Source organism: Orbicella faveolata, unplaced genomic scaffold, assembly GCF_042242905.1.
Source record: "Orbicella faveolata isolate gen_17 unplaced genomic scaffold, um_ofav_v1 contig_24, whole genome shotgun sequence".
In the NCBI taxonomy this organism is placed as follows: Eukaryota; Metazoa; Cnidaria; class Anthozoa; order Scleractinia; family Merulinidae; genus Orbicella; species Orbicella faveolata.
In genome coordinates, this window is record NW_028301552.1 from 26,511,756 (window position 1) to 26,532,301 (window position 20,546).

At 37.0% G+C, this 20,546-nt stretch overlaps 1 protein-coding gene and 1 pseudogene across 1 annotated transcript; both read left to right on the forward strand.

Moving 5' to 3' along the window:
* The first annotated feature begins 274 nt into the window (after nucleotides 1–274).
* On the forward strand, nucleotides 275–3,828 carry LOC149111096 (uncharacterized; annotated as a pseudogene).
* Nucleotides 3,829–6,513: 2,685 nt separating this feature from the next.
* On the forward strand, nucleotides 6,514–15,216 carry LOC149111097 (uncharacterized). The gene has a single exon (XM_089291495.1). The coding sequence runs from the start codon at nucleotides 7,538–7,540 to the stop codon at nucleotides 8,198–8,200; it is 663 nt and encodes a 220-aa protein (XP_089147621.1). The 5' UTR covers nucleotides 6,514–7,537; the 3' UTR covers nucleotides 8,201–15,216.
* The last annotated feature ends 5,330 nt before the right edge of the window (nucleotides 15,217–20,546 follow it).

Sequence of the window (20,546 nt, forward strand, 5' to 3'; positions counted from 1 at the left end):
CTTGTTGTCTCCCCTCGTCTGCTGCTTGTTGTCTCTCCTAGTCTGCTCCTTGTTGTCTCTCCTAGTCGGCTTTTTGTTTCCATTCCTTGTCCACTGTTTGCTTTCTTTTTGTGTCCGTTGTTTGTACTGGCTCCTTCCTTCTCACAAGCAATGCAATATCCCATGGACTTTCCGGCTACTCAGCCAGGGGTTTCCTCATCGTCCTTAAACACCAAGCAATGGTTACAAACAGAGTGGCCACATTTTATCCAGGAATATTTTGTAGTGGCGAAACATGAATAACTCATGTCCTTGTCTGGAACGAGCGAGAACTTGTTTCCCTCAACATTGTAAAGAGAAGAGTACAGTACTGGCTTTCTAATGGTATTCCTGACACAGAGGATTTTGGAGGAAGACTGAAAAGAATGCCATAGTCCTCAGGTACAGTTTTTGTTGCTTGTTTTTCCTTTTAAGTAGTACAACCAAAATGAGTGTAAATTTATCTTTGATTTGTTTACACCAGTTAGCATCAGGATGTGTAGCACAATTATAAATAATTAATCAAAACCTAGCAGTGAGTCCAATCCAGCACCTGTGGATAATTTTACTTTGTTGGATTAAATGTCAAACCTTAAATAAAAAGCAGGTCTCTTAACTGTTTTTCTTGCAGTCATTTTTGAATGCCAAACCCCATCCCCTGATATACAGTTTACTGCTATGATCATACTAATCCATTTGATTACCTTCATGGTGCCAAGCAAATAATCTGTTCATTTGGCACTTGTTTTCTTAGGTTTTCCATTCTAAAGTTTCATCTTTATCTTTTTTTCAGGATACAAAGCCAGTAGAATGACAAACGATGTAACAAGATAGGATTATGGAAAGGTGAAGCTTTTGTCTTTTCTTGCATGTTGACAATAATAATGAGTTATGTAGTTTTGTTTTTCTTTTTGTTTAGTCAGGAGTATGATGTAATGTTGCTACCTTGCTTGACTTACTTTGGAAGCAAATATGTATAAGTATTTTGAGATTGAGCCTAGTACAGTGTAGCTGTAAAATGTTAGTAAAAATCACATCTTTGCATTATTTTGTTGAACAGCTGAGGAGTACCAAAAACTTGCATTTTCTGCATCAGAATTTGTATTGGAAAGATGTCTCCCTGGAGAAGAATTGCCAAGCTCATTTTTTCAATTGTTTAAGAAATGGGCTACTGAAACAGTTCCACATCTGAAAGTTCTCAGCTGGAGACACTGTATCCTTGTAGAAGAAAGATATGGTCCCTCAGAACGTGTCATTATCCTACACAGTCTCACTTGTCTACAGGAAGACATATGAAGGTTTTCATCACCTGATAACTTTTGGTGCTTCCAGTTAAAGAAGGCAGTTGAAAGGTAACATAGAGTTTTAACATTTGCCTCAGTAAATTGGCAAAGATAAATGGGACCTTAACTATAAAAGGACATACCCAAATACATACACATACATAGAGTTTAATTATTTATACTTGAATTTTGAGAGCAGCATTTCTGGCAATTTTTTCAAGCAAACTAAGGTTAAAATGAAAGGAAGGAATTAGTAAAAAAAGAAGCGTAAACATAGCATGCAGATAAATTTATGTATGATCATTATAGGACAAAATTAGCTTCCAGAAGGACTTGACGTGCATAGTAGTGCAGTAGTGATCAGGAAGTCTGTTCCAGGATTTGACTGCTAAGGACCTAGAACACAGTCGAAATGTCTAAAACATAGAAAACCTGAAATAAATAATACAACATCACATCCTCGTGTGCTACTCTATTATCTTGTAAGGTATGTGAAACTACAAGTAACCAGAAAGGAGTAGAAAAAAGAACTTTTGCATGCAAGGAGTGTCAGAGAGAGTTTCCACAGGGTAACAAAGGATTAAGAACTGCAACAACAGGAAAGTCACAAAAATACAGCACACAAGAGGTGCTATTTATTAGTGCCCTAAAATAACTGGTTCCTTTTGTCTGTGTGTGAAGAGTACTCATGGCCCAAAGAATTAGGTTACATGACTTGTACAATTTAGTCACCTGGCATGTCTCATCCCAAAAATTGTTGATGCTACTATCTGCTAATTTAATGCAGATGAGTTATTCAGGGTTTTTTTCACTTGAATGTCAAGAGACTGCCAATATTTTGTTTTACTGCAGAAAATGTACATTGTATAAATTAATTCTTTTGAAAGAACTTTGTAGAAATCTGCAGAATATTGTTTACAGACAAAAACAACTGCTTTGCAAAATCATGCACATGCATTTTCAATACCTACCGATACTCTGCATGTCAGTGTTGACAAGTTTGTAGTTCTGCAATTCTTTTTTTACATTTTTCTTTATTTAGCATACATGTATTTCTGCCTCACATGCTGGTAACGTTTATTTCATATGAATAACATGTGGTTCAGAAGACAGATAAAACTCTTAGCTAGCCAGTTTTAGTTGATGGTCATGACCTTTTCAAATCCTTTGAGATTTCTTAACCAGATACTTTTTTTAATTTTAGATGGTGGCCTCATCTCTAGAATCTGCAAAGGACCTTATTAAAGAATGTGCATGTGGCAGGAATGCAGCTCGAGCTAACAATGGAATACTCATTGGAAGTGGCAAAATTGAACAGTTGCAAAGGGATGAGGGAGGAACAATTCTTGCATATAAAAAGGACATTCTAACTCCTGAGGTTGCTTATTCAGTCCATAGTGCCTATCTACCATTACACAATAAAGGTGAAGGAGGATTCTTCGTAACACTGGAGATGGCATATAGTCTTGCAGGGAAACCAAGAAATTTGCCTCAAAATCATAAAATTCTACTTTGTGAAACATGAGAATCCTTTCACCCCATTTGCTATTTTTGATACCTCTCACTATATCTTGGATGATGATGGCTATCCATTGAGACATCACCTCAATGATACTATCTATGTCAAATCTTTTCAGACATGCACTTGTATTGGCTTAAATCACATTGTAAGGCCAGTCATGTTGTGGGTGGAGCATGATGGAAAATGTGCAGTTGGGGATCATTCCAGAGCAACCAGCCCTCTTCCCAAGGTTATTGTCCCTGTTTTTCCCCAACCTGGTGACATGGTTAGTGTGAAAGGAGACCAAGTTGAAATATGGCATGCAGAGGTTTGACAGGTTGATTTTGAACTAAAGGGAGTAAAAGGATATTTCTTTCTTAACCCTTTCACCACCAAGTATTCCAGATGGAAAGTGTCCTGGGCACTGGCACCTTTTGTGATTATTCCTTGAAATGCACAAGTTTGAAAAAAGTGCATTTTTCACATAGAAGAATGCATTTTTCTATAAAGCACACCATATTTCAATTTATTCATCAGAAATATTTCTTTCATTTAAGGTAAGTTATATGTCTATAGATACAACACTGACTGAATTACCACATTCTTAATTTAGTCAACATGAAAAACCACAGACTAATGGTATTGCTCTTCTAGGTTTGGGAGAGAGATGCACTTAACTGGTGGTATTTCTGCCTTTGAAGTGAGACAGAACATGTCTCTTTCAAATACAAGTGCCCTTGCCAAAAACAATCTAAATAAAGTCAATATAATTTGAACAGTTTTCAGCCGGTACATGTACCTGTGATGCATTATAATTATGCCTTATCTGAAGTATGATAGGAAATGTCTTTGATGATCAATCCTTGCTCTATTTTATCCACAGCAAAAGAAATGCAATAAAAAACGATTTTTTTACGACAGCATTGTTCAGTTTTCGTCTATCTGCAGTATTTGTTCTGTAAGTCTAAAGCCAGTATTGCAACCTTGGATGATAATCAAAAAAACAGTTAGAGCCCTCCTTTCCAATGCAAAGATAAACATTACACTTCATACACTTGAAGGTGCTCTTCTTGTCTTTGAATGGACAGTCCTTCTTTCTAACTCCTCTGTTCATCCTCATAAATTCCTGCTGCTTCTTCAAGCAAACAGCACACCGGTGATCATTGCAATCACGACAAACAATATGCTCGCCTACACCATCCATTCTTTCTGGGTACTCATTCGAGCTTCGCCTCCTTTTGTGGCTGTTCTCATGGGTTGTGGGAAAATCTCCAATTAACTGAATGCACAGTTCCTGTTTGAAGCTAAGAAGATCTCTCTTTCTGTGGCCATGACCTTGATGTGCCTGGTAATGGATTCAATGACATAGGCATTGAAGACACATATTTGAAGGAGCTTCGCAAACATTCTCATGTACCACCTCATTTGCTTTTTAGACTTGTTCACAGAAGTCATTTGATCATGTAAGTCCACTCCCCCCATGAACTTGTTGTAGTCTTTGATGAGGTGTGGGCAAGATATGGTCACCTGTCTCCACTGTCCTCTCTCTTTTACCCTCCTAGTGACAGTAGCATTATCACCCTCTTCATCATCACCATCCTCATTGTCACAAACTCTGGGAGCTGGTCTGGGTACTGGAGAAGAATGTATGGTGCTCAGAGCAAAGCTCTCCTTTCTGTCCTTCCACTTCAATGCCAACATAGAGCCATTTCAACTAAGCCATGCAATATTACCTCTCTGTCTTGTTTGCACTGCTTTCAACTCATTCATAGGAAAGCCTTTGTGATTCCTCACAGTTCCACAACCGTACAAACCAATGTTTTTCATTGCAACAAAAAGAATGGGACTGGTATAAAAGTTGTCCATATATACATGATGATGTGTGCTCTCTAAACCTTGCTAAAGGTTCAAAACAGTTTTACCTGTCTTTCCAAGGTTTCTAACATTCCTTTCATCACTGCCAACATAAACATCAAACTTCTTACAATAACCATTGGTACTGTCACACAGCATAAAGAATATGATGCCATACTTCACTGGCTTATCAGGCATGCGGACCTTTATTTTCAATCGTCCCTTGAAAGGCACCATTCCTTCATCTACTGAAACACTTTCATGGCAGTTGTAGATGTATCACCCATAAATGTAATAAAAACCATAAATGTAATACCAACCATAAATGTAATAAAAATTAACCATAAATGTAATACTAACCATAAATGTAATAACTTTTAACCACAAATGTAATAAAACCACTAACCATAAATGTAATAAAATTTGCCCATAAATGTAACAAACTGAACAACCATAAATGTAATATGGCTTAACCATAAATGTAATAAACTGGCTATGACTTCCAAATCAAGGGGCTACAAACTTGTCATTCTCTTTGTGCACTTCTTACTTCAGGACACGGGCCTCTTACATCAAGTTAGTATTTTAATTAACCCAGAGACCAAAACCGAAGAAGTTATAATTATGGTCTGCGAACATTAAGGAAGTACCCAAGTATGATTAGAAAGTCTATATACCAGAGCGTTTGAAGTGCTGGTGGTTGATGATATTCCATCCATTTGAAAGAGATTGAGGTTCTCTTAATTTACGCCCACTCTTGAGTGCCTCATTAATTCCTATATATACATTCTGGAATTCTGGAACGAAACGGACTTCATCCGGAAATCACACGACAGACGGATTTGTCCGGAATAACGTGTACTTTGATCTCTGGGCCCAGATTAAGAGTCCGTTGTCCGTATTATAGAGGTGTCACACACACTATGTCACTCTTTATAGCAAAACCTTACTGGACCTATACTTTGGGGTCTAAATTTCTTTAGTAAGTTTGGTCTCGTTAGGGTGTCTCGGGAAAAACCGCGATATTTCACGCCGTATGGGCCTCGTTTAGGACTGCACACAAAGAAATAGTATTTTTGTTTCTTTAAGGAGTCAGGCCTTTAGGGGTCTTATTGAAAATTTCAAGTCAATTTCACGAAGAATGAGAATGGCAAGTTTGTAGCCCCTTGATTTGGAAGTCACAGCCAGTTTATTACATTTATGGTTAAGCCTTATTACATTTATGGTTGTTCAGTTTGTTACATTTATGGGCAAATTTTATTACATTTATGGTTAGTGGTTTTATTACATTTGTGGTTAAAAGTTATTACATTTATGGTTAGTATTACATTTATGGTTAATTTTTATCACATTTATGGTTGGTATTACATTTATGGTTTTTATTACATTTATGGGTGATACAGTAGAGGTCAAAAATTTTTTGAGTTATTGTTCTGGAGATATTTCAGATTTTGTTGAGCACATCTCTTGCTTCATCTTCTGTTTTCTCATGATCAGGATCCACAAAGGAAATATACTTCTTCAAATCAAATAGCGTTTACGCGAGGAAAATATATTTCTTATACCAGGTGTATGAAAGACAGAAGTATTCCCACCTGAGAGAAAGTAGCACTTATCCCTCAGCACAACAAGCAGATCATTTGAGATGATGATCATTGCAAGAAGTGCCTTGATCTCTGCTGTTGTTGTTCGTTTCCAGTCAACGGCCCCTTTAGCAACAGCGTTCTTGTTCATAAATCCAGTGATCTCTTCAATTTACCCATTGTCCAAAAAAAGCTGAAAATATCCTAGTGCTGATTCCTGACATGGAGCGTTCTCTTTTGGGCCACACTGTAACGAATAGTCCTCAATGTTCTCATCAAATTCTGTGTGTGTCCAGTTCATATTTTCTGGTAATCGGATCGGAAAACCTTCGAATTCTCCTTCATCCTCTTCATCTTCAGCATCGAAAATTGCTTGCAGCAAATCTTCATCCTCAGAAAATTCATCTTCACTCGATTGATCGTCCTCACTCAAAGATATTTAAAAATGGCGATGTGTAACGTTCGAAAAAATTCACGGTAACTCAAAATTTTCAGGTGAAACCGCCATGTTTTTTCTTGCCAGGAGTTTGAGAAATTTGTCTGGGAACCCAACTGTAATAGGAAGACCCCTCTCCAACAAAATCTGCCTCGCTATGATGCCGAGTTGTCCGCCATGTTTTTTTCGCTGGATTTCCGGCGCGTAGTGTTTGGGACACTTTTTCCTTGAGCTGGAAAACCGGCGCGTGGTGGCAAAAGGGTTAAGCATTCACACTGTGAGAGAAATCACTTGTGGGTTAGGGAATTAAGTGCACGGCCTATGGACAGTGTAAGCTACACAAGTGTTATTGATATTTTGGCATGGGTTGCACTGTAGACTTTTTGTTTCTGTTGCGTTATAAGTTCTCATGTAAATATGTCGGGACAATTACGCCACGGGGGTCAAGGGGTCGCACGTATGCGACATAAGCAATATACGATACCAGTCTGTTAATTATTTAAATTTTCACTTGCGAAAAAAGCGCCAAACAATTTTCCTAGCTATGAGGCTGGTGCTCGTTTTGTTGGCGACTTTTCTCCAATCTCTTTTTAATTGCCTTAATCTACAAAACCTTATTGGTTTGTATGCTTTAAACAACATTCGCCGACAGCAAATGTTGGCTATGCTGCTGTATACCAACACCAGCCGAGGCAGAGACGAAGACAAAATTGACAATTGAGATATTAGTGTTTACTGCGGCCACGACAATCATGGTTCGAGATCCATTATAATGATCACAGGATTCCTGATGATTACTTTAAGCAGCAACTCCGGGTTTGAAGAGCAACTGTCAAATAGCTTTTAAACATGGTAAATCCACATGTTGCAAGACAAGATACATCTATGTGAAACTATTCCACCGGAAAAGATTTTGGCGATTGGTTTATACAGACTAGCATGTGGAAATTCGTATGTGTCGATTGCTCCCGTTTTTAACGTTGGGAAGTCAACCATCATTGAAGCGGTACAAGATGTTGTGAACGTTTTATATGATCGGCAAAATCAATACATCAAGTTCCCTGCTACAATTGCAGAGACGACTGAGTGCATTGCAACTTTTCAGAGAACAAGATCTGAGTTACCCAACGTTGTTGGTACTATAGACGGCACACATATCCCAATCATCGCGCCAAGGGTAGATGCAGTGGACTACTTTAATCGCTACCAGCAGCATGACATGATTGTTCAAGGAGTTGTAAATGGTACAGGAAAATTCATTGATGCAGTTGCAGGATTCCCTGGGAGTGCTCATGATGCTAGGGTTTTGAGAAACAGTGACATTTATCAAGAGGCTGAAAATGGAAACATTTTACAGGCCCCATTAGTGAATATTGATGGGAATGACATAGCTCCTTGCCTAGTTGGAGACAGGGCTTATCCTCTTGCACCTTGGCTTATTAAGCCATTTCCACAGGGAACAAATGATCCTGACGAAAAAACCTTCAACAAGGAGCTTAGCAGAGCAAGAGTTGTAGTAGAGTGAGCATTTGGAATTTTAAAGGGACGGTAGAGAGTTCTACAGAAACGCCTAGAGCGCTCCCTGAATTTCGCTATCAAGACCACTATTGCATGCATTGTCCTTCATAACTTTTGCATAGAGGCTAATGATGACTGGGATGATGACGACGACGATGGCTCATCTGACAATGATGGAAACAATAATTTAGTTTTTGGAGATGCTGATGAAATACGGGGCGTACTAAAGGACTTTGTTTGCGGCAACATGTAGATGATTTTAAAATATTTTTTTGTACACCATCTAATATATTATAATCAGCAATGTTGAAAAACCATTTTTAAAGCAACCTTCGCTCTTAATTGAGATCTTTTGATTGCTTTATATTACAAAAATGTGACATTCTATGTTTTACAGCCAACAAATGGGCATAACTTTTTTTTTTCATCTAAATCAGTCCATTTTCTTAAATCGTTTTTTGGAATCATGACTTTCTTTATCTGGATTATTAGCAAAACTGATTTTTTTAAAAACACATTACCTATCAAACATTAATGTTTCAGTTGTAGCCTACAAAATACTGCAAGAATTAAAGTTACCATTTTTTTGTTAGTTGATCCGGTTGAAAAAACTTGAAAGAAATCAGAAATATCACGAAGAAGGCCTGATCAATGCATTAAATCACATCAAACTGTAACAAAACTATTGTCCAAGTGTTCATTACTTTGTTAGTACATTCTTTCTGGGGATTCTTACTATCCATGTACCTATTGAAGGACCCAAGAAGTTGAGTCATGAGCTGCAACTGCTGGGCTTGTGAATCTTGCATTCGTTCTACAACCCTAGCCATCTGGTCCCCCTCTGTGGTAAGTTTTTTATGGCTTCGCCAATAGAGGTGTCTTCTTCGCTGTTGCTGTCCACACAGGCAGGACGTTTCTGAGTCTTCTTTCTTTCTCTTTGTCTGACTACAGATTTAGCTGGTGTCATTGGGGTATTAGGTGAGCTAGAACTGGATGCCACTTCGGCAGTGCTTGTTGTTGGCGAGCTTCCACTATTTTGCCAAGTTGTTGGTTGCTGTATCCCAGCCTGTTCTACGTTGCTGCATGTGATAATATCACGGCAGCCTAGAACAGCATCGATTTCGTCGTATTGTGGACTTTTTCAAAGATTTTCTCCGCTTTGCTGTTGGTTCCAGTCCTTTTTGTCTTTTTACTGATTTTTAAGATGCTTTACTTTGGGCTGGCACTGTTCTAAGGTTTTCTGAAGCCCTTGTTTTTCATTTAGCACTCTCGTGATATGCTTCCATGCTTTCCGGCTGTCCTTGCTTTCAATTTTTTCGATGTTATCTGCCCAAAGCTGCAATAGTACCCTTTCGTCATTGAAGTTCCACTGTTCTCTTTGGGCCGTGGACTTCTTGGAGCTTGCCCAGCTTGCTGAGCTTGTCTCTCCTAAGGAGGGTTCTTGTGGAACAGGAGTTTGTGTTCGAGGCTGCTCTGTTGACGAAAAGGACGAAGCTGCAGAAGCTGGTTGTGACGGCTGTGTGTTTTGGTGAAAAGAAATCTGTGGACCATTTCCACTGTAATAAGGGAACAAGGGATCCCCATACTGAGACTACTGAAAAGCTTGTGAGAATTCGTACAGATTGAAGTTGGCCATGTTGAAGAATTTTAAAAGCGCTTTTGAATTTTAACCCAGGAGCTGTGCACACGAGCCGTCTTTGCAGTATTGCAAAAATCCAATTTATTTCAGTATTTCAGATTTGATTGGCGTTGTGACAAGAAAAATAAAAATTTTTTTTTAAGGCCATTAGGCAAGATATGACCTGCTTCAAGGCAGGACATCAGCCTCTTTGATCTTAAGGTGTCGCAGCCATAGTTATGTCTGGTCACGACATTAGGGTCGCACATGTCGCAAGCATGCGATGACAGAATTTATGTCCAATGTAAACATCGAACCCGTAAGTGCAACCCCTCCCTTTGCCAAGTATATGGCATGGTCCACACTGGCAAGAACAAATCTAACAGTGAAATGCCTTATCATACCTGTAAGTTTTTGGTAAGCAGTAAAAGAATCCCAGATTGTTGATTCCCGCTGAAGATGTGCAATCCTGGTAGGAGTTAAATAATTAATTTATATATTATTAAGTATGATAATATACTGATATATTGATCTAAAACAGAGAAAAGATGGGTGTATTTGGAAAGTAAAGGTTTCCTTGTAGAAATGCAGTTTTGCATGTAAGGAAATTTAGGATTTTTAATTGTATCAAGTTAAATACATGTGTAAATTTAGTGTTTTTTGATGAACGAAAACACATACTTGGAAAATAAACATTTCTCTGTGAAATTGCAATTTTCTAAGTGAAGACTGGAAAGTAAAATTTCCTTGTATGTTTCATTATGGAAAACTAAATTTGAGTGTTTTATCCAACAATTTTCCATACCATAACCAAGCATTGAAACAGAGTGGGTGTGGATTTATATTTCACATGCCAAATACACCTGTGGAAATTTTGTACTTGCTTTTTGATCAACAAAAATACATATTTAGAAAACATTCTCTGTGGAAATATAATTTTGCAATGAAGATTTGAAAAAGGAACTTGCATGTTTGTTTTTAATATGGAAAACTTTTGGAATGATTGGTTACTCCACAACCAATAAAATGACTGCAAAAGTGGTCAGGAGAAACTCAGAGCTTTCACTTTACTGTGAAGAATTGATTTGAACACACGGTTGTGTAGCAAAGCACATCTGCAAAATTTTGAACATTTTTTTCTTTTAAATAGGTTTCTTCACCTCAGCTTGAATGAAAATTTGTTGTTATTCAACTTCCTTTCATATTTCTTTCATTTGGTACCCAGTTTTGGAGAATTGTAGGTTTTAAAAGTGAATGTTATTTTTGTACGCTGGATTTCTGCATATTCAATTTACGGCAACCTCTGCGGTTTGTTTGATTAGTTTAGCCGCTTCGTTCAAATATATTTTTTGCAGTCTTATTCAGCTACTACAGAACTGCCAAGCAAAGAACTAAGTGGCACTAATTTAGTACAGTTGAAATACAGTTGATCTCAAAACAATTAGCTTGTTTTTGTCGTCTTTTTGACTTTTTTGATAATCATTTCATACAATTACAACACTTATTACATCACTTATTGTAAGCCTATTTTTACAATAAAATAAGACAAACCTTTCTGTACAATCATATTTATATTACAATTATATTAAATCTAAAGAATAGCAGAGGGAGGAGCTTTTACAAATATTAAATAATTTTTTCAAGTTTATACTTATATATAACTTGTCGGAAAGTAATAGAAATGGTGAGTTATTCTGGAGCTTTTTCTTATAAATATAATACTGCAGAAGGAGGAGGGTGTAGTTCAGTTTTTTTTTTATCAAGGTACTTGAACTTGGAAAAGTACCAGAAAGAAGATCCTCAATGTTTAGAGTAAATTCAGAGTTATTCTCTGTAGTAAACCAGTAAAGGACTTTGTAAACTGGCACTCTGAAAAGGTATGGTCTATAGAATCTAGATCCCCGCAATATATACAATTACTATCTGATCTAATATTAAACCTGAAGAGTTCCTTTTTAGTCACTACAATTCTATGAATGAATTTAAAATGAAATTCCCTAACTCTGTTTTCTCTACAAGTCTTTTGTACTGACTTGAATATATTTGTCCAGTTTGTTTTGTCCATAGGAACGGTTTGATTCCATCTCTTTGCACCAGTTTGTTTTTCTTTATACTTCTTTATACTTCTTATCAACGATTAGTCCTATTGTTTATCATTTCGGCACTGAATTAATTAGTTTTCTCCTTAGTTAGGAGGTGACCTGGAATAGCAGAAATAACTTGGTAAAAGTGAAGAAAGGTTGTTTTTTTGTAGTGAATATTTCGACTGAAAAACAGGAAATGATAGGACATTTCCATTTTTATCTAAAAGATCTTTAATTGTTCTAATACCTTTCTCTAACCATTCCTTCCATAAAAAAAGGTCTATCATCCATGTGGATTTCCGTATTAAATAGAATTGTATCTGTTCCATGCTGGCATCTGTGAAGAGCCTTTAATTCATGAAAGAACGACAGAATGTCCTTATAAAAGGAGGGTACATTTTCAAAGTCCTTTGTGTCGTAATTACATGATAGGAGAAAATGGTAGTTAAAGTCTGCATACGAGCCAAGTGGCCCATTAGGGCGGAGCTTATCACAGTTCCTGTAGCATGAAGCGACTAGTAGTATTTCTACTACCCCCTGGATGGGATGCTAGTCCATCGCAGGGTTACCCCCACCATTAAGTTCACCGGTACCCATTTATACACCTGGGTGGAGAGAGGCACTATGAGAGTAAAGTGTCTTGCCCAAGAACACAACACAATGTCCCCGGCCAGGGCTCAAACCCGGACCACTTGCTCCGGAGACGAGCGCACTAACCATGAGGCCACTGTGCCTCCCAGGAGAAAATGGAGGCCCGTATTAAAAAAATAGTCTGGAACAAATTTCCAATTGGGATGGCCCTCTTGTATGAGTCTTGGTATCCATGCTAATCTCAGAATTTTGATCGTTGTTTCTATATCCGTCACACGCAGCCCACCCCTCTCATAATCCTGATATAGTCCTTCCCTTCTTATTTTGTCCCTTTTATTTTTCCAGATGAATCTAAAGAGCCTACCTTTAACATTACTTATAATATCCTTTGGAACATTGATATTTGAAGCATAATATGTAAGAGATTATACTCCAAGTGCCTTGGTTGTCATCACTTTCCCAAATAGCGTGAGATCTCTTGACTTCCATATATCCAAGTTTGTTTGCAATTCATTTATCTTAAGGTTGAACTTCATTACATTATTTCCTTTCTCGTCATAGGAGAAATAAATACCTAGAATTCTGATTGGACTACTGACCCATTTTAAATGTAATGGTTTGTTTTTAATGCCTGACCACTTCCCCAGCCACATAACTTTAGTTTTCTCAAAATTAAGCCTAAGACCAGAGATTTTGCCAAAAATCCACTGCGATTTGGTATCCTTTTTCCACCAAAGAGAGCTAGAAACACAGCAGGTTGGTATCATCTGCAAATTGACTGATTTTAATTTCCCTTTCAAATATCGAAATTCCCTTGACAGCACTGGATTGACAAATTTTCATAGACATAAGTTCTGCAGCTAGTATGAACAAGTAGGGAGAAAGTGGGCATCCTTGTCTTACTCTGGTAGAAGGTTTTATCCAGTTGGTGGTGTAGCCATTATTCAGTACCACACTTTCTATATCAGTATCAAAGACCTTTACCCGATTTCTTAAGCTGTCACCAAAGTTGTAAAGTTTTAGAACATGATGTATGCATAACCATTCTAAAGTGTCAAAAAATTTCTGAAAGTCTAAGGACAGCAATATACCAGAGCAGTTTTGTTTCCTTGTTTGCTTCATAACATCAGCAGTAAGCGTTATCGACAATAACAACATCAGATGCCTTTTTAAAAGAACTGTTAGGAATCTGGGGAGAAGTTAACTTTGAATCTGAAATAACATCGAAAGATCACTTTCTGGATCAACAACTTTGGCATAACTCCCTAATAAAGATAGCCAACAAAACAGTTTTTTTAAAAAATTGGTTCACTAAGGGAATAACTCGGGTGAAACATCTTTTAGGACCAGACAACAACTTTCTCTTGTTAAATGATTTCCTCTGTAAGCAGGAAATAGACCCTCGCCCTCTCAGCTTCTACGGATTAATATCGGCTGTAAAGTCTCTACGGACTGATTCTAATTTTCAAGATTTACAGAACACCTACCACGAATATGAGCCACTTACAACAAGAATTTTACAGGTCAAAAAAGCAACTACATTAATATATAAAAAACTGATTAGTAACAAGAGTTTAACCCCAGAGTCAAGTAAAAAGAAGTGGCTAGAGGATTGTGGCCTACCAATAAATGACAACATAATTTGGACTGCTGCCTATCTTTTAGATAAAAAATGCACAAAGAGCATTTAGCTGATAGAGTTTCAGTTTAAATTCTTACATAGATCAGTGTACCAACCAATAACTTCTTATTTAGAATAGGTCTACAGGGTAATGAAAAGTGCAGTTTTTGTCACACCTCCTCTGAGTCAATAATTCATCTTTTCTGGTCATGCCGCCAAACATCTCACTTTTGGAATAAACTTACTGAATGGCTGAAAAACTTAAATTTACTTCCTAGAGATTATACTTTGACAAATGTTACTGCTTTGGGTCTGAGGCCAGATATCTCTCAATTTGCACTTATCAATTACTGCTTTCTCTTAGCATATGGCTCGCTAAAACAAAAGATGATCATCCAAATCTTACGCATTTCATATGCACACTAAAATCACAGTATGAGATAGAAACAAAAAGTGGAGACACAAAGAAATGGAAACCTCTTACAGGATATATGAGGATTCAGTTAATATTTTAGATTATATTTTCTATAGGGTTATCTATCTCCTACCCATTAATCCATTTCTAATCTCCTGTCAGATGCATAACTCATTTACTTTTAATGTACCACATGCCTTTGGTCTGTTTTTTATGTTTCTATACTACAACCTCGAGCTGTAATGATAACTAGCTATTCTTTTTTTTTGCCCCTTGTCGTTACTGTATTTCTTAGTTGTGTAAGTTGTGTAACTATTTGTTAGTAGTGTAAGTCATTTAGATATTGTAATTTAAATAGTGTAAATAATTAGAGCAATATAATGTAAATAGAGTTAGTGTTGTAAGTGAGCATTGGTTTCCCTTGTGTTATTGCAAAAAAAAGCCTAATATTTTGACCAATATATTTGCCTTTCACAAAACCTGTTTGATCCGGGTGAATCAATGATGGTAATATCAGTTCAGTCCATTTAGCTATTGCTTTGGACGCAATTTTATAGTCAACATTTAAGAGAGTTATTGCTCTCCAATTCTTCAGTTTTAATAGCAATGATTCTTCTTTCGGTATTAGGGTTATTATACCCCTATGCTGTGAGATTGATAACTGTCCATTTTCATACGCAGCACTGAGACTCTACTAAGTCATTTCCAATTAGGTCAAAAACTTTGAGTAAAACTCAACAGTAAAACCATCTTCCCCTGGGGATTTCCCACTGATGAAAGAGTCCAAGCTTTCCTTACATTCTGCATATGTTACAAGACCATCTGCTTTCTCACTGACCCCCTGTAAGAGACAAGGGATTTCTAAATGCTCTATATAATGAGTGAATTGCTCCTTGGTGACATCTATTTTAGAAGTGTAAAGATCTCTGTGATAATTTTCTATTTTTAACAAAATCTGTTCTACCTCCTTTGTTATCTCCCCCTTGTCCTCTTCTAATTCTGAAATTACCCTCCTACTGTAATTTCTTTTTTTGAGATTCACCTTTCTCAGCCCACATGCATTTGGATCGAAACTTTCCAGCTTCACCTTTGCTCTCATATATTTGTTGAAGTTCCTTTTTAAGATTGTCATACTGCTTCAACTCTTCGTCTAGAGACGTAACATCAGAATTGCTACAAATAATATGGTCAAGTCTATCCATTTCGTCCTTATTTATGAGCTCACATTTTTTGGTTTCCTTTGCTTTTCCTTTGGCGAACGAGATAGTAAAGCACCTAATTTCCATTTTAAGCAGTTCCCAGTACATTCTTTCATCTTGAATATATTTATACTTTTCCGGAAATCCAGAATACCTTTGATGCATTTGTTCTACATAATTATTATCCTCCAGGAAAGCATTTTTAAACTTCCAAAAGCTAGGTCCCCTAGGGACTTCCTTTGTCCAGTGCAAAGATAGAAAAACTGTCTAATGGCCGGGTGCTATTAAAGATTGAATATCAACTTTTTGGACATATTTGGTTACATTTTTTGCTACAAGAAAAAAGTCTATTCTGGATCTCATTTTTAGGGCTTTGGATAGGTACGGATATTAATTATTTTGTTTATGTTTGGATGTTTAACTGTTTGTATATCTGCAAGATCAAAAATATCCATCGTTATTAAGATCAAATTCCAGAAGCCAGTTGGTCTCCAAGGTAAACCACCCTTCTTGTCTTTCTTTGTTAGAGTACAATTCCAGTCACCTCCTATAATCAGTGTCGTTAATTCAGATTGGTCTATCTAATAGTTGTTAAGCTCTTCTATGAATCACAACTGCTTGGCTTGATCATTAGGCACGTATATATTACAAAGTGACAATTCCATACCATTGAGAATTAAGTTGATTAGAACTATTCTTCCCAAGTTGTTGCTTAGGGAATTTTTAATTTTGCTGTCTTTAATAGCAGGATTTAATAATATGCAAGTTCCTTTACTGTGACAAGTGCCATGGGAAAAAAAAATTCACCTCTCCATTCAGTTTTCTGGAATGACTCATCACTCGGTTCCGAATATGTTTCCTGTAGAAAATAGATGGTAGCATTTTGATCTTTAAGAATTGTAAACATGCTGCTCCTCTTGATCAAATTTCTATGACCTCTAACATTTAGAGAGATGATTTTACAGACTTGTTTGGTAGACATCACTTTTCAAAACAAGACAAAGGTATTACAATACAAAATAGGCTTTCTAGATAAGAATACAAAGACAAAAAATACGCACAGAAATGTGAAACGCTCAACACAAAACAATTAAGTTCGAATTGGGTACTGACCTTTTTAAGTTTTCCCACCCTTTCCCTCCTCTCAAAATTGATCAAGAAAAAAGAAAACTGAGACAATATAGAGGATTACAGAGTAAAGCTTAATTATTTATGGCTAGTTCAAATGCATTGCCTTATCGAACAAAATACCGTATTTACCCGTGTATTAGTCGATCCCGTGTATAAGTCGACCCCCAATTTTTGAGGCCAAAAACTAGATTTTCTTAATTTCCAGGTAAGAATTTCTTGGAAAACTTATCTTGTATTTCTTAAAATTATCTTTAAGCTACCACAGATATGTAAACAAATCACAGCATGTTTCAATGCGCAGTTTTAAAGCTTATTATGGCACGTATACGAGCGTTTTACCCAGTTTAGCAACACATGTGCATGCAGACTTTTCGATGATAATTTTTGTAAAATGCTCACAAAAATCAAACGAAAGGATTTCAAACAAGCCTTTTTAAGTGCGAAGAGATTAAAAGTGGCTTTATAAGACAGGCAAAACACCAAAGAAGCTCACGACTTTCAGAACGACGTCATTAACAAAGTGCAAAGCGTGTGTTGGGAACTTGGTAGTCAAGCCTTGAAATCGGTCAAGTACTGGTACAGAAGTCCTCGCACTCGTATCCTGCCAGGTTACCAAGCAGAGAAGTTCCAAGCGCGAAAGATATTTTCTTCGAGCGGCTTTACTACAGCTTTATTTAAAGGAAAAATATTGGTTCCTTATGACAAAATTGAGCCAGTGAGTGTCTACAAGATCCAGGTTAAAATTTAATGAATAAATGTTGATGCATTTTAACTTGAAGCTCTGATATGGAGAGACAGATCGCTAAGCGAACGTACGTTGTAAACTGTGCTGCCGCTTATCACATGTTTGTTAACATTGAAAGACAATTATTATCCTAATTATTTGACTGGCGCTTGGATCTCAAGTTTTGACCCATGTATAAGTCGAGGGCGAATTTTTGGACTGATTTTTAGGTCTTGAAAGGTCGACTTATACACGGGAAAATACGGTAGATAAATTGTTTACAATTCATCTAAATCAGAGTTGCTGAAAATTAGAACAGGATCTCTGCTCGGTGATGTTTTTACAAAGAGTTTCCTGTCGATTGTCTAGAAACTTGTCAAGAGTTCATCTCTTTTCGTTTCACTTGATAATAATAATAAATAAATATTTATATAGCTCCTATCCATGCCTGCTCTAGGCGCTGTACAATTTGCCAAAATGAGCTGTACCAATCTTAATAATTAAAAATGTGCATTTAAGAAAGTAATGGAAAGTAAAAATCGCTAGGAATAATAAGTTTTCTTAAAAAGATGAGTTTTGAATTTAGATTTAAAAGAACTTAGATTGTCACATGAGCGGATAGGAACAGGTAGTCTGTTCCAGAGTTCAGGAGCGGAAACAGCAAAAGCTCGAGAACCATACGTCTTCGGGTGAAAATTCGTGGGGTTAAGAAGTAATAAGTGTGATGATCGGAGGATTCTGGAAGGTTGGTAGTACGCTACTAGATCTTGAATGTAGACAGGAGATTGTTGATGAAGAGCCTTAAAGGTAAGTAACATAATCTTGAATTTAATGTGTTCAGAAACAGGAAGCCAGTGTAATTCTTTCAGTATTGGAGTGATGTGGTTGTACTTTCGGGAACAGGTGATAAGTTGGGCAGCGGCGTTCTGAACAGACTGGAGCTTTTTTAAAGCACACTTCGGTACATTGTACAAAAGAGAGTTGCAGTGGTCGAGTTTGGAAGACACAAAAGCATGGACCAGGATCTCAGTGGTTTTCGTAGATAAGAATTCCCCTTCCCCTCCATATGAGTTTGCATCTATAAACTGTCAGATTTTCATTGAAAAATATGCGAGGTCCATTGGAGCTTACTGCATTGGAATAGCCAGGAAATAAATCGGTCACTTTAACATTTCTTAATTTTACTCTTTCCTTGTATAAGCTCGTTTTCACTTTGTGACTCAGAAATCTCACAATAATCGGGCTAGGATTATTGCCACGGCATTTGAGTTTCTGTGGTATCTCAATGTCGTTAGGATTAACATTAAGATTTAACATGCTCGCCAATTTTAATACTACCTCTTCAGTTGTAGAATACCACTGATCCGGTATACCTTGAATTTTTAGGCTGTTTTTCCTGGTGTACTGCTCTAGGTCACCTAGCGCTGTGTACAGATTTTCGGTTTCATCTTCTTGCTTCCGTAGTTTTAGTGTTGTTTTTTCCAGTTCAGTCTTCAATAACTCATTAGCTTTCGTCACATTCCCGAACACTGTTTTCAGGGCACCTACTTCTCTCTCTTTAGATTAAAGGGACGACTTTAGTTGTGTCAAGTCCTCTCTGAGAATGGCGTTTTCCTTAAAGTGCCCATAATGTCAAAAAAATTTTTTTGCTCATCTAATTCTACAGTGCACCTAATGAACTTCTGAGAAAAAAATTTTCGATTTGGATAAAATGTAATTTTTTTACGAATTTTTACAAAGTTAAAAAATTCTATTTTCTTGCGGCTGACCCCTGCTGCTGATCACAAGAATAACATGCTCAAAATGGCCACATGACTGATGCCTGTGACGTAGGTTCAGGAACCTCAGTTGACCTTTAGTGCATATAAATACATATGTTGTGTGTTACAAAGAGCAGCAACGTACCTTTCTGGCATTTTCAACTAAATGTAGACAACTCTGAAGCAAAATTTCCTCTTGTTTTCAAGTCAGATAAGTCATGACCCAAATCACGTGTTCCTGAACCTACGTCACGACTCACTTCAAACCGAGGAAGACTGGTGCAAATGGTGGACCAAAATGGTGGCAAATTTGAACGTCTTTAAAAAATTGTAAAAACATTGTGTTTTAAGCAAATCGAAAATTTTTTTGGAGAAAGTTAATTGGGTGTTATGGAGAATCAGATGAGAAAGCAAAAAATTTGACGTCATGGGCACTTTAAGAACGCTTGAGACAGACTTTTGAAGGTCCTCCAGCATGTTTCGTATAGCGTGGGTTCAGCATCATACACTTCGTCATTGCCTGCCATATTGCCGATTACTTCTTCCTGACCATTAAGTTCTTTGTTGGGCCTTTTTGCTGCATTTGTCTCCTCTTCAGTAGAGCCACAGTCTCCCTGTTTGTTTTTCTTTATTGACTGTGGCAAGTTTGACAATGATTTCACACACGGGAGAAGAGCGAATTTACTGTTGCTAAAAATTCACGTCCGCACTTATGGACTACACGCATGCTCTCCAGTCTTTTTGACTTATAACTTTAATCTTTCTTTCGCAGTGCAGTAATATTTCGTCGCACAGCAAAGAAATTATTTGATTTCTTGATTTGTTACTGGTTTTTACATGTGCCTTTCGTGTTTATTTTCCATTGTTTTCTCAAATGCTAGCCATTATAGTACAAGAATGGAAATTCTGTTGTATTTGGTTTCAATTTGTCCTCCGAAGTTAATAATAACTCATTTTTGCATATTCAATTTTCTCGGCTTCTGTTGGACATTTTGTTGTGCGGCAAAGAAATAATACAATTTCTTGTTTTCTCATCCGTTTTAAACATCAAGTTGAGTTCTTTTTGTTGATATTTTTTAATATTTTGGCCCTTCATTTATTCAACTTAAAATAAACGATGTCTTGAAGCATAATCTTGTGTGTGTGGTTACTGCGCATATGGTTTATTTTTAGCACTCGTGCTTGTTCTGATATGTTAAAAAATAGGCAG

Bases quoted from the DNA above. Each gene is read 5' to 3' on its own strand.
- LOC149111097 (XM_089291495.1), top strand. From the start codon at position 7,538: ATGTTGCAAGACAAGATACATCTATGTGAAACTATTCCACCGGAAAAG.